Source organism: Gallinula chloropus, assembly GCF_964237585.1.
Source record: "Gallinula chloropus genome assembly, chromosome: 15".
Lineage (NCBI taxonomy): Eukaryota > Metazoa > Chordata > Aves > Gruiformes > Rallidae > Gallinula > Gallinula chloropus.
Genome location: NC_140100.1, coordinates 10,055,150 through 10,070,173, shown reverse-complemented (window position 1 = coordinate 10,070,173; position 15,024 = coordinate 10,055,150). Strand labels below are relative to the sequence as shown.

Here is a 15,024-nt window from a genome sequence, read left to right as displayed (position 1 = left end):
CACCTGAATTACCATATGGCTGCAAGTCGCAGGGGCAGAGGCTTGTTGTGTAACTCAGAGCCCTACACTGCCCATAAACGTCCAGAGACAAGACGCTTTATCAAGTTATTTTTGTCAAAAAACTAAATGAAGTCTTTAAATAACTGTTTCCTCCACACAGCATAGCTCCTGCTTCTTTGTTTGTTAGAATGGTGTCAGAAACATCACAAATACTGCAGTGACAACCTCACTTCCATAGGCTGAGTGGTACCATTGCAAGGCCAGCCAGGGGAGTGCTGAGTGAAGTGCTGATGAGAAGCTTCCAATAATCAGATGTTTTTGTGAAGGTACAGAACTTGTATATTTACATTACTGTAAAGTTAGTCCATCTCTGACCCTACAAGCTCTCTTTCAAAAGCTCAACTAGGAAATAAATTTGAGAACTTTCAGTGATGTACTTGATCAAACACAGTGAAATGAAGCTGAGCTCCTCACAGTGGAACAGAGAATCGCATTCGTACTAATATTTTATTGCAGAAGACTTCAATATTCACCTCTACTAACAAAAATAATCAAGCTACACATTGTTTCCATATTTCTTCATTACAGAATTATCTGACCCTAAAAGAATGCATGCTTTTGAATGGAGAGGCAGAAATATATTCACAGAAGAAAACAAAACTGATTTTGTCAAAACATTCAGTGCCGTGAGAAGCAACATGCCTCAAAGGACCCTAATCCCTTCCGTGTGTGTGTTACTTAAAAGATACTTTTCCGAATCCTTTTCTAATTCACATTGGTTCTGTGAACTGCCAAGCAGGAAAAAAGTAAAGTTTCTATTTTTAATTTATTTTAAAAAATTAGATTTCACTTACCTAGTTCTTTAGAAACTGGAGAATCAGCTGATATATCCCCAATCTTTGCAAGGCTATCATAATATGCTCTTCCAGCCACTACCATCACTTTTTTGAGAGAAGGCAGGAAAAAAAGAAAAAAAAAGGTGTTAAAAAAATCAAACAATTTCCCAATTTCATTAACCTATGCTCCTACAAAATTTTGCATATAGTAAAGGAGAGAAAGTTCCTTAAGTCCCTGGGCTGCCTGGTAATTTGTGAAACCAGGTGACAAAGAGAACACCAGAACATGTTAATAAGTTTCAGCCTGTTATTTAATTCAAATTTTTATGCATATCCAGGAGCAATCAGCATCCAGTGGATAGGCTGAGTCATAAGCCATTGCCAGGACATAATACAATTCCTTGGTACAGATAAAATTGTTGGTAAAAAGCAAGATACAGTCCCAAGATCACTGGAAATGCCAAGGTCTCTGCCCTGTACTGGCCAGCCAGACCCCTGATCCGAAACTGCTGCTGGCCTTGGACCTGCAGTTACAATAAGGAGACAGGGAGTCCTTCAAAAGCAAATCTTTGTTTACTGCTTATGTTAGTTGAAAGAGTCAATCACTTCAGCTATGAAATACAGTGCATCAGGTATGATATATCTAAACGTGAAATACAGCAGATTCAATACACCTGGTGCAGCCACTCCTAGGAATTACTGTTAACGGTGTAACGCTGCACAGTCATTACATACTGGAATGACAAATATGATTTCATGTCAAAACAGTACATTGAAATCTGAGGATCCTACATATAAACACCAACTTTTTCACTGAATGGAAATCTTAGGCCTTAAATGCCAAAACTTAAAAGAATTAAGGCTCTGAGGGATGCTGTTCAGGTTACCTAGATAACCCATCTGGCATTCTCTCTCAATTTTCAACATACCCTCGGTGTTCCTGGGATTATTATAAATTACATTGTTCAGCACTTATCTTAGATGTGGGAAAAAATCCTAGGTTATTTGGACCAACATGGAAACTACCATTGATACATACAATTTCTGCACAGTCCAGGAAAGTGCCTACTATTATCTTCATCAGTGAACTCAGCATGACAGAGACACCTATATGCCAAGTTCTTTAAGCAACAAAAATGTCATGCAACAAGTGCATATATGGTTTAAGAAACACTTGGATGCTCATATTTCTTTTACCCCCAAGGCAGTTACCCCCCTCTTATTGCTTATAGTTCAATTCCAGTTTTACAGGAACCCATAAGCTCTTTATATATACCACTGAGGTTCCAGGTATTCTCAGTTAATCATTTCCTGGTTATAGCTGATTTAAACAGCAAAGCCAGTTTTGCTAGAATGAACACGAAAACATCAAGATTCAAACTGCAGGGAGGCCAGTAGCAAGAACCGGATTACATATGTAGATGTGCACCACGCACTGGCTGCCTTGCATCTTCACAGATTCTAGAACTCATCTACACAGCACAGAGAAGAGAAATAACAGGGACAAACTGGCAAGGCTTTACTGTAAAAGGCACTGAAAAAAAAAAATGTATTGAAGTAAGTCTTCATCACTCTCAACCTAAAATGGAAGCCAAGTGCTCCCACTGTTGAATTCAGAATTTAATTTTTTTCCTCCTGAGAGGAACAGAGTTGGCAATTGCCAGTTACAGTATTTTAGGTCTGTACCTTATAGTTTTTACCAGCAAAGGTGACACCTTTGATCACCTAATGGTATGTTCAACAAGATGACTGAAACTCTTCCAAATGAAACAAAGATGCTTTTGGAGGCTCTGTAGCATAAGACAAGAGTAATTCCTAAGCTGCATTTCAGAGGTGCTCTATATTCAAACTTCCTGAACAGAAGGATTACACTGTTGGAGCAATATGCCACCCATACTCAAAGATTTTACACCATTCCAACTCCTTCTATCTTCCGTCTTCTCAAGACAGCCCCAATTTAACCTTTTATCCTAATACAGACACTAAAATAAGAAAACGTGTGATTTCTCCCATGCTAATCAAGAACTCCACTTGTGAAGGCTCTTCACTGGTACTACAACTAGTAAATGACTTCTGCAGAAAGAATTTTGACATTTATCCTCTAAATATATAATGATACAAAAGCTTCTGATAGGTTTACAGTGAAAGTTTTGTGTTCTCAGCCTACTCTGACTTGTTTAGAAAGCTACAGAGTGTTTGTTTAGCAACAGAGTGTTTACTCCTTGTTCCAGATCTATTTATACCACCCAGAATTTATGGAGAAAAGATGAACAATTTATGAGCATGAAGGATGACTTTAGTGTAGTTTCTCAACAGTTGTTGCAACACTGTAAACATGTATTCATTTCCAATTAAGCATTCATGCTAGCTACCCTTTATCAGCCAGTCTTAAAGGCAAGCTTGCTGGAACACAGTACCTCTTGGCCTCTCCAGTGCTGCTGTGCACAGGTACGCTGGGAATTACTACTGGCAGGTTGAATTAACTGGGAAGAGGCACAGCCTAACTTGTCAGCAGTGAGGCTGATGAAAAGCAGAACCCTCAGAAGCTGGTTTAAAAATCTTTCAGCCAAACATGAAACCACTTGTTACTACTTTGAGTACTACCTATAATCCCTGAGGATAGGGATTAACATTGTGGTTACCTAATACATCAGGTTAGGCATTACTGCCAGTCAGTCAGCATTTCCCTGTTCTCATCTCCAGCAGGCTTTGGGTTTATCTTTTTCTCAAGCCTGGCCTAGGATTTGCATGAAGAGAGATTTCAATGTCTGTTTGGCTATGCACTACTTCTGCAGTATCACATTTCTCAGAGTACTAGATTACACACAAGGGAAAAATATGCTAGAGACATGAATGAGGCAAAAATTAAAGAGATTTTACATTGCTTTAATATGGTATCAAGCAGCTCAACAGGTCTGCATAGGTGAAACAGAACAAGCTCCAACATGCCCTACAGTACAAGCTTTGGGAATCTACAGCCCAGTCTTGGAAACCCAGTCTTAGGTGATGGACTCTGTGAAGTCAATAATGGAAGTAAAACAACTACAGTATAAAAACTCTGAGATGCTGGGTCCTTAGATTCAAATTTATTCATTCCAATTTTGACTCCACTAGGAAGATACCATCAGGTTTAATATGTAGTAAAAAATAAATTAATCCACTCCTTCGACTCTCATCATTGAAACCACTCTGTTTACAGGGTTACTTAGGTAGTGATGTGCATAGGTGAGCAGGAACAGCCCTAGGAATGTGAAATATCTTTGGAAGGAATTTCCAGGGGGGAAGATAACATCGAACTTACATCACTTTTTTCCCATTTATATTATTATTATGGTGTGGGTTATTTACAGTTAATGGTCAGTTTATTTTGCAGTAGCTCTGTGCCTAAGTGTTTGAGATGCAACTTCTGCAGGACAGTTAAAGAAAGGGGTGTGTGTCTGGGAAGAAATTACCCACACTTGGGTATTGGTACCTTTTTTTTCCTAAACACATCCAAAGCTCAACTTGGAAATGAAGCTTATACATGACCCCCATATCCAATAGTTATATAAGTGAAAATTAAGCATTCCTTCTAAAGTTAACACCTAGAATACTTACCATTAACAGCTTTTTCATAATTCTTCCCCAGATTTATTAAATTCCTCAGTCCTGGGTTGAACTGTTCCATAACATTCTGATGAACAGAAAACAAAGGGTGTTGTTATAACCAAGACAATTCAAGAATGGATGCAAGTATTTATCTCAGTGTCACTTAGGTCTCATTTTATCTTTCACATGTACAACATAGATCTGAGAAGTCTGTGGATGGACGAAAAATAGAAGACTTGGAGGAAGAGGAGAGTAAAGGATGGAAGGGAAAAGAAATTGAGCACTTAAGATCAACAAACAGGAAAAAAAAGAAGAGGTAAATTGTTTCAATAAGGGTAAAAAGTGATCTGGCTGTTTATAATACAAAAGGATGTCAAGTATGTGGCCAAGGTTTGCACAGATCTTTCTTGTATGATAGGTGATGAGGAAATACAAATGAGGAAAACCACCCACATTTATCTACTGTTTTATCAAGTCAGAAAGTAACAAACTTTCCAATAAAAGCTCAAGATTTTAATTCTTCCCCCCAGCCCTGCTCTTAAAAAATACTATGCTGGCAGAAGGAAAAAAGAGAAAAGAAATTCATTAGCTGTCCTCTAACCAGATAAGTACTTTATTTCTCTAAGCTGCAGAAAGCATTTCAGGAAATTAGTTATCTGGTTTGGTGTTTTTTTTAAAGTTTGAAATGCTGCATTTTATTGCATGAAGCCAAAGTTCTTTCAGAAGGAAAATGAAAATGATGACCTTATTAAAGAGAAGGAGAAAAAGAATCCACTGCAGCTGCTTTGGCTGTTAAATACAATTATTGGCTGAAATGACCAGAATCTGAAATCCAGCAGCTCCAGGCATGACTAGTCTCATACCCAGCAACTTCTATGAATTGATGAAGTGGTAGAAATTGTGACTGGCGGTTTAAGAGTGCAAGGAAATAGCTGCACATTGAAAAGTTTTAATTATTTCTAAAAAGTAGAAAATAAGTTAAGCCATGAAGTATGAATGCAAATTTGAATTTTTCCAAAGTTAGGAGTGGGTAAAAGCTGCTTCTCTACTTCCCCCTAAAAGAAAAATCACCCAAAAAGTCCCTACTCATGAGAAAGCTTCAGTTTTTCTCTGTCTGGTCAAAGACAGTAACTCTCCCCCCCCCACCCCAAATTAACATTCAAAAATTACTTTTATCTTATGAACACTGACAACAAAACAGAAGCTGACATGCTGATAGAAATGCAGTAGTTATTCACTCCTCAGGATCAGATGTCTCAAACACATGTAGCATCAACAATTGTATTCCAAAAGACTGGATATTGCAGTTGACTTTTGAACAGTGCTAAAAAAATTTAAGAGTCTGAGCTTCACTTATTTGGTGGCTTCTGTGTTTCTTCAGGTGGGCTCACTATCTGAAGGAAGGACACAGCATGCCTGTTTAACAACCTCCCTTGGTACATCTGAAAAACCTCTGACCAAATATTCTAGAATTTGCCAGATGTGCCTGGACATTTAATAGTCAAGTAACTGCAACGTTCTAATCCTTTCTCTCTCTTCCATAAGAAATAAATGTATTTTTAAAAGCAAATACGCATTACCAATTGTTCCTGAGACTTAGCAGTTGGTGTGGTGTGAAATTGTAATACAAGCCCTATTTCTACAGAAAACCTTGAAGGTTTTTTTCAGATACTGGACCTGCTTTTCCCAGATCTTCCTAACAAAACTATAGCTGTGACGTTACTCTGTACAATTTTATTGTCATGGAAGGAAGATCATGAGATGCTTTAAGATATCATTTTGTTGTTATTTTATAACAGCATTTTTATGGTACAGCTTGCATCTTTCAGATATTGTTCACACAGCAGAACTTTTGAGTTCAAGGAATTCAAAACAGACACCTTCTGTTTACAAGAAATACAAGACAGTTGAAATAGTATCGAGCTGTTGTCTGTTATACTACTAACAGAATGAAAATATTTATATTTGTACATACAGGGACCCAGAAAGCACAGGAATACCACCACACTTTGGGGATTTTCAGGCAAGGCCATTCAGACAGAACTCTTTGTATTTTACAAAGCTAATGCTATACCTGAACTCCAGTTAATTTAAAAATAGAAAAAAGAGTTAACAGTTATATTGAATAAGAGATTAAAAAAGAGAGATCTATACCATTAAACTCTAACCCACCCAAACACGATCACTGCCAGCCAAATGCCTATTGTCCCCAGGCCCCTGATTTGTGTTAACTCACAAACCAGATCCAGAAATCACTTGGGAAACTGCATTTCAGGTTGGGCCAACTATGCCAAGGGCTATACTAACAACTTAGCAGTATGGATTTTCAAGCTCTGGTGTCTGGGAACATCCCTCCTCCCACCTCAGCTCTCTAATTTACTACTCTACATGTTGGTGCTGTGCTTCCGTTGCCCTCCCTGTAGCTGAGGCAGAGCAGCTGCGAGGCCTTTGTTCCAAGGGGTAAATTGTGTCGTCCTATTACAACCTTTTGCCATTTCCTCCCAGCTGTTGGCATATATAGATATCAGTGAACCACAAGGAGAAAAAAAAACAGTGACTGAAGGGGATTTTGTTAGGATACAGAGTCCCATATTCCAAGGATATGGAGAAGGAGGAAGGTAGACGTGATGTAGAAGCCTTGTGTGTGCCTGACAGTTAGAAATCCCAATGCCACCTTGAATTGCCAACCTGCACTGAAAAGTTTTCTTGAAAGACAGATCCCATCCCTGCTTACTCCTCACAGCACGGAATTAAGAGTAAAACCCTTACTGCCACCTACCCAAAATTCTACCTGTGTCATCTTGAAATATAATTTCTGCCCTAAGGATTCAGGGTTAAGATGCCAGGATTAAGATGCCAGTTTTCTTAACATCTATTTCATATTTCAAACACACAATTCGTATTTCAAACCACAGCAGTAGTTGCACCTGTGTCATTAGTTGCTTTCACTTCAGAGGAAGTGAACAAAGCCCAACAAAAATGTCCTCAACAGCTACCCCCTCTAAAGCCAGAGCTGACTTGATACTCATCAGGTACACATGTAGAGAGGCTATGGAAACACAACAGGTCCACTGAAACAGAGAACTCTGAGGAACAGCTCCAGTATCTCACATCTGCTCAACATATATGGAAAACTGCTGGGAAAGACGAAGAAACGATTTATAGCTCAGTGCCTTCAGTAGCTGGCAGGCATACATCTAATGGCTCTTTTCTCCATCAGACCAAGCAGTCCCTGGAAGGTTGTCAGCCTCTGCTTTGCTGCCACAGTGGCTGATTGTTGGCAGAAGTGTCTGCACCAGGCTCAGACGCAAACGCCCGAGAAGCAGCAAAACCCTTCGCAATGGAAATTCCCCTCTGCAATCTGCTTGGTTTAACACAGGGAACAGCCAGCTGGTCCTCACAGCACTGTGCAAGGCTCATCTACTCTCCTACAAAGGGTTTGTGTTTGATAGGAGGACTTAGTTTCCCAGCCCTACTGGATCTCCAAATTGATCTAATTAAATATTTTTAAATGATTTTTCTCTCTTCAACATTAGAAAGGAGGATGATAATTTTTGCTTGTTAGTTTCCACTGAAGACTAGATTCTCAAAGCAAACAAAAACTTGACCTTGCCTCTAGTGCTCTTTTTACACAGTTAACCACTGTTGCTATCTTTGAAGTACTGTCCAGGAAGAAATATCTAGAGCTCTTTTTCAAAAGAGGGAAATGCTCACTGGCAACTGCTTCTTCAGGATTAGTTATAAATTTGATATTGTTAAGACACTTGAGAGCAGTTAAAGCCTTTGTAATAATTTGTTCAACTTCAGGAGTTCCAGGGGAAGAACAAGCCACTCAAAAATCAATTTGTGGAGCTATTTATATTCAGATGATGTCTTAGTTTTATAGCTTCCCTTATTTGCAGTCTAAAGAAAAGGTCATGAAAATGAGTGCTGAACTGCAAGTCCTACAGCACAGCCAAATCTGAAAACTTCTTCTTTGTTCTTCTTTATCTGATTTTTTAGAATTTCTGATCAAGAAAATCACTAATTTAAAATTGTGAAGTCTCAGAAAATACCAGAGTTTTGCCATGTTGTACAAAGTCATGTAAATAAAACTTCTGCCCTACTCCAAAGAGACAAAGAAAAAAGCTGGGACAGCCGGAGTAGTTCACAACACATCATTTGCCTGTACAGTGAGGAACACAAACCAGGCCTGCTAATTGTCAATGTAGTGCCCTATATTCTAGTGACACACTACCTCTCATGAACAGAATAATTAACTAGAAGAGAAGGCACATGATCAGATCCTACAGCTTTCTATTATTTAGGATGAATGGAAATAAAGGGAAACACTTCCAAAATAGGCATCTGGAAACATCTTTCTATACAGAGAATTTCAGAGCTGGCAAGAACAACCTTCCAAGAAAAAGCATAAGAGAAACCTATTCTGGTCATTCAAGTCACTACATCCTCCTGTAACTCAGTATGAAGTTGTTGAGTGCCTTTTGTGAACCCAAAGTGAGTTAACCAGCCTAGCAGCAGGGACTGAAGAGGAACAAGCCTTGTATTTCCACTTGTGTATAGGTATTGTATCTCCCACAGTTCCTGATAGTCACATAAACAACGTTAATCTTCAAAACAAATGACAGCCATTGTAAGAGTGCCTTCCTGTAAATGCTCAGCTTTGCTTTTTACTTAAAGACACACCTCACAGAACAATGGCTCAGCAGGTATGAATACAGCTAAACAATGCATAGGCTCCCTGTAGTTTCAAGTTTACATCCTGCAGGCACTTTTGTAAGAGAAGATAACGATGTATTTGGGTAGAAATCTGAAGTTGTAAAACTAGCACAGAAAAGTAGGTCTTGATGTTTTAACATTACTCCTATTAGCATCACTAACTGTATTCACAGTTAACCTCTGCGTAGGTACTAATGGTTTAAATTGCTACTCTATCTGGAAAACAGTAAAATTGAGTTTTTGGAAGAAGTCTGTAGGGTTGCTACACTGCATGGAGACCTCGCTTGAGAAGATTCAAATATCTGTAGGGAAACGAAATCTTACCATGCTCTACTGTCCTTGAAGCACTTTGTACACTATGGCATTTAGCCTACTCCTTTAGCTTTTGAAATCCAGTGTAGTTTCCAGAAGGACACGATTATTTTTAACATGAGATGTGTTGAGGGCTCTCAGTTGTAAGTTGCTTAATATTGGTTTACAACACGTTTAATAGAATGGGGAAAAAAAATAAATCAGGATGCCAGTGTTTATTCAAGAAGACTAATCCTTATGACTAATTAACTAGCTTGATGGAATTTTTTTTTTAAAGGAAACATTAATATATCACCCATCATTGTCTTTCAGACACAAACTTTTCCAGGTTATGAACCTGATAGGTCCAAAATAGACTCTTGAGTAGACACAACTCTACGTAAGTGCAAATTATTCACCTTGACCTATGACAAAACTGAACTTTATACACACCAACTCCTAAGGGCTCCTCTTCCTCCAGTCAGATCTATATTTCAGTGATGCACAAGAGCCTTACTGCATCATGTGCTTGTCTACAGGTGAATTTTAGTTTTGGTAAATAAGTCTGGTAGTTCAACCACAAGTCTTTTTAAAATATGCAAACACGGAATTTAGGGCTTTAAACTGAATTTATCAATATCTTTCTATGATAAAATTGTAGCCCACCAGTATAATTCCGTATGCTCCTGCAGAGAACACATGCTCCTCAGGACAGCACTGCACTCCAAAAAACAAAGGTTTGGTGATTTTTGTTTAAAAAAATGAAAAATAATAATAATAATGAAGTCACACTTTGGTTGATAAAACTTCTGGATAAGATTTACTTGAATATAGAGAAATATATAGTTAAAATCCAAGATTACCAACACCATAAAATTACTGCTATCACTTAAAGAGCTGCAGAAACCTCAAACCACAGGAGGAATACACAAGCAGCCTGCCCAGCCCTTAAACCGTTCAGGCAGAATGGCAGGTCTGTGACTTGGTACTTTCCTGTTTTGTCCCCTTTCCCCCCCATTGCGTGTACCATAGGTCGGTGCCAAACCATTTCCCCCACATACAGCAGACAAAAAAGGAAAGTGTGAGCTGAGGTGACACACCAACATGTAACAACCTCCCCAGGGCTGCCGATTGCTAGTGTGTGTGTGTGGTATCATGATGTCCCCTCAAAGCACACCACATCTCTGCAGTGAGTGACAAGGGCAGGGCAATGTCATACCAGTGAACCTCTCACAGTGCCCTGCCATAGGGAAGCTGTGGCCCTCTTTAGTCATAGGCTCCCACACCCTTCAGCTTCATTTTGCACGTGCCATTCCAGTCATGCATTAAAGTGATTCTTCAGGTATTATATAAAAGTAAATGTCAGCCTTGATTTTTGTGTGCACACATGCACATATTTGTGGGTTATGTTGTTTATTTAGTCAGGTTAACTAAAAAAAGTTCAGGTATGCTCTTTCCAATGTTGTTGCCAATGAAAAGGATGAAGATGATAAAAAAATACAAGGGTAATACTTTGCCACCTCATGACCTCTGTTAAGTATATTTTGAAGCTTTGTATAACACAGGTTGCTATGTATTTAATAAATCCAACGGATTAGCATTGTAAGACAGGGGAAAAAAAAGGAACACAGACTAACAAGGCATTCAATTTCCTTTTCTGTTATTTTTCCAGGTCACCCAAAAGTCGGTTTGTCAAATGCTGGTGGTTGGCCCTGGAGTCCACAGATGCCATCAGTACTCAACACTGAATTGGTTTCCCCAGACCAAGCCTTTCTTCTTATTATTACTGGTAGGAGAAACACAAACACTGCTACTGATTTTATCAATCCCAGCGTGGCGTTTTAAGGGCTGTACTGCTGGGATGGCACACAGCAAGAGAAGAAGTTACATGAGCAGTACTAAACAAAGGAGAGCATGCTCACCATGCAGGCTGAAGCACAGCACAAAGAGGTGTTCGTTTGTTTTAGACCAGAGAGCTGCAATTCCAGTCACAGCAAATGCCCAATATCCAGCCTGGTACTCTCTGCCCTCCAGGTACAAGGAAGAATTTAAGATCTTAACTTTGATGCAGAAACAGCTATTTTAAAGTAGACCCAGAATCCATCCTCTATCTGAGGCGGCCTTTATACCTTATCTGGATAAAGTTTCCATTTTTAATGAGTGCAGGGCAGGAGGGTTTCCAGGCCTGTGAGTACTAGCTATGTGATGCAACATGCCAGAGCTCTCTAAAGTACCCACACAGAAGACATTTCATCACACTGTCAACATTATATTACTGTGTTTTCGCTGGTTGTTTCAGTCTTAAGTATACCTTTGAATTAGTTTAAAAAAAACAAAACAAAAGGGTAAACTTTCCCAGGAAATAAGTACTGAGTAACAGGGAAGGCTCTGTTTATTTAGAGGTCTGGCATTCCTTTAAAGCATATTTTATATTTTATCCATTAAAACACACAACATACTTTCTTCTCCCTCCTCTGAAAAAACTGTTTCAGCTACATTCTGGAAGTCAATAGACAGGGGAGGACATTCCTCTGTCGGCACAGCCCTGGAACAGTCAGCTTACCAGGTTTTTCTTCTGTGAGCCTGTATTTACAGGCTGTGCTTTTGAGAAAAAGAATTTGTTTGCTTATGGCCTTGCCATGAACATTACATATCAAGTGCCAGGCTGCGTACGATGACCTGTACCGATTCTAGAGGACAACATTTATAGCAAAGTCATCTTATTTTTCCCCCCCAATAGTTTTGCATTAATTTGATAGCTAAATCCCAAGCAAGTAAACAGCAAATACAACACAGCACCAACATAACTGGACTGCTTGAAGGAGTAGAGTTGATCTAAGTGTGTTTGAGAATGAACAGCAAAATAGTAAGTGTTTTTAGAGACCTTTAAATGATAACATCTTCTGGAATATGAAAACATTTGATAATAGGCCAGGAAGATTGAATAAACAGTGCAACAGACAATCCCCCCCCAACCTTTCCTTTGGGCTCAAAGCTACAAATGCATTGCAGCTGTAAGTTCATTTGCATGATTAAATGCGTTTGCAAATTTAAGTGCTTTCTCTAGTACAATACTCGGTAGGGGAATGAAGATGACAGACCCAACACTGCCATCCCTACTGAAACAAGAATCCTTTAAGGATTTTTGCCCAATTACAACCGATGTGTGTCGGAAGGGCTAAGTTTATAGGGAGAAAAAGCTCAAGACAAGGGTTCAACGCCCATAGACAAAACATTTTTAATTCTCCCAACAGAGAGGCATTTTGGAGACTTTAAAAGTCTGCTGACAGAACCCGGCCTACCCTCACGGGTCCGCGCTGTGAGGCGGCGCCAAGGTGTATGTACCACCCTAAATCTGGCGGGCAGCTCCGGGCGCAGGCGAGCAACTTAATTCAGCGTTAAGCCATTTTTAGGCTCTGGCCCGTATGAAGAAACGGTTTAAGCCGAGGACCACAAGGCACAAAGATCACCTATCATGAAAACACACCGAGGGAATTACGGCTCGCTGGAGAACACAGCCTGCTCGAGAGGGAGAAACCCGCCTTAAAGCCTGCCTTGTCCTGAGCGGCCGCTCCCGCCTGCAAAGCGGCCCAACCCGGCCGAAGCCCCGCCGCCTCCCCAGGGAACGCTGCGGCCGCGGGAAGGAGGTAGCCGGGACACAGACCGCCTCAGCCGTGCCCCGCCGAGCGGCGAGGGGAGCCGAGCCTCCCGCTGCCTCCGCCCCGAGCCCCTACAGCTCATATACATGCGAACACCGAGCAGTCTGGCGGGCAGGATCACTCACGAGGTGGGGCGGGAGAAGTTTGTTCCTTTCCTGCGTGAGGCGCCGAGGCTGCCCTCAGCCCTCACGCCCGCCCTCGCCTGCGGAGAGGCGGCCAGCGGCTCCCGACGCCTCCAGCACCGGCCAGCGGGGACAAAGGTGGCCACAACCGCCTCCGCAGGCGAGGCGGCGGCGGCGGGCAGCCTCGGCCCTGGCCCGTACTCACTCTGTAAGTGCTCTCCGTCAGCTTGTTCACCTCCTCGGGGTCCCGAGACATGGTGCCGGCGTGAGGCGGCCGGTGGGAAGAGCTTCGTCCTCCGGAGAGCGTCTCAGCTCCAGCCCAAGCCGCCACAGCAGACTCGACTCTCAAGAAACTGTCAAAAACTTGTGGAACCAGCCGGGCAGCGCCGCCGGGGCGGGGCCTGTGGGGCCGCGGCTACCTGACGCGGCAGGACTGGCTCAGCGGGCGGGGCCGGGAGCGGACGGATCGCCTCACCTCAGTGGGAGAGCTGGCGGCCCGTGTTGCCTCTACCTGAGCTGCTGCCGCCGCCGCCGCCTGCTTCCTCCGTGACGGCGGTACCGCCTCCTTCTCCCCGCCTCCTCCGGGAGCCCCTGCGGAGCTCCGGTGATCACGACCCCGTGAAGTGTCCCGGTACCGAAGCGCCAGCCTGGGCCCTGTGGAGGCCTTTTCAGGAGGCAGCTCTGCTGTGAGCGCCCAGTGAAGTCGGAGGTAAACTTCCTCCCAGTAATTAAGTGAGAATTCTGTAAGAATTAATTAACGACTCTTGTCAGAATTAATTAGCGTAGCCTGAGCGGTGCTAGTGAAGCTGGGGCTGGTCCTCTTTCCTCCCGCGGCAGCCCCGTGTGAGGGAGAGGCGCGGGGGCTCCTCAGGGCCTCTCAGGCAAGGACAAAAATGCCTTTCTCCTGAATCCCGGTCCAGCGCGATACCCGAGCTTCGTGTTACACGCTTAACTTTTCTATTCTTTTAAACACTCACCGATAAAACAGTGCCCCTAGTTGTCTTCCCCCTGAAACGACTCACGAGGCTTTCACGGGCAGGAGGGGGTGAGGAAGGCTGGGGTAAGCTGTAAATTTTTGTGGGCCATAAATTGTACAGAGATTGTGAGATTAATTTAAAGTATGCTAGTTGGAATATCTTTCTGATAATGTAATGCCAGTGCTATCTTGAAGGACTTTGTGGGAATTTCATAACTCTGTGTGTTTACAATTCAGATGCAGTGGTAGGTATTGAGTGCGTGAGGCACGATCAACATCCGTGCACGTTGGGCAGCCTTCTCTTGGTGCTGTCTCTCCCTTTGTTTCCCCCACTTTATTGCAGCAATAACCATGGCAGGCGTGCAACAAAACCTGGACTTGGAACAGAACCCTAGATACTGGACTCTGGTGCGGGAGGAGATTGTTATCGGGTTTCAGGAGCTGTAAAAATGTTTTCATTCAGGCACGTTCAGGTGTTCATACCTTTAGAACTACAGCTCACCTTCTGGGAAAAACGTGTGCACTTTGAGCGTTATCTTAAATACATCTAAAATGATGGGCTGAGAAGGAGTTTTACGAGACTTCATAAGCTGAGGTAGAGTCTTTTCAGGCTTCTGGTATGTATGGTATTAATCACTCTAATAATCAAATTTAAAATGTTATCCTGTAGGTACAGTGAATTAATTTGGGTCCAAACTCTACAATTTCTGTTTCCACTAAGCAGTGTTTGCTCACACAAACAGTCCTCTCGGATGTGATGTGGCTGCTTGCCTAAGCGTGGGATGAAGAATCCCACTGTTTATTCCCAAGTCTTTTGTCTGAAGAGTTTTTTA

General features: G+C 41.7%; 1 protein-coding gene across 1 annotated transcript in view; it reads right to left on the bottom strand.

Moving 5' to 3' along the window:
* The window catches only part of BAIAP2L1 (BAR/IMD domain containing adaptor protein 2 like 1), a gene marked incomplete at both ends in the record, with an annotated part of 38,102 nt that extends 24,631 nt beyond the window's left edge, over positions 1–13,471 (bottom strand). The window contains 3 exons of the mRNA XM_084271125.1: positions 855–941; positions 4,434–4,509; positions 13,421–13,471. Of these exons, the coding sequence (XP_084127251.1) occupies positions 855–941; positions 4,434–4,509; positions 13,421–13,471 (214 nt within the window). The remainder of the gene's footprint in view (positions 1–854; positions 942–4,433; positions 4,510–13,420) is intronic.
* Positions 13,472–15,024: the final 1,553 nt, after the last annotated feature.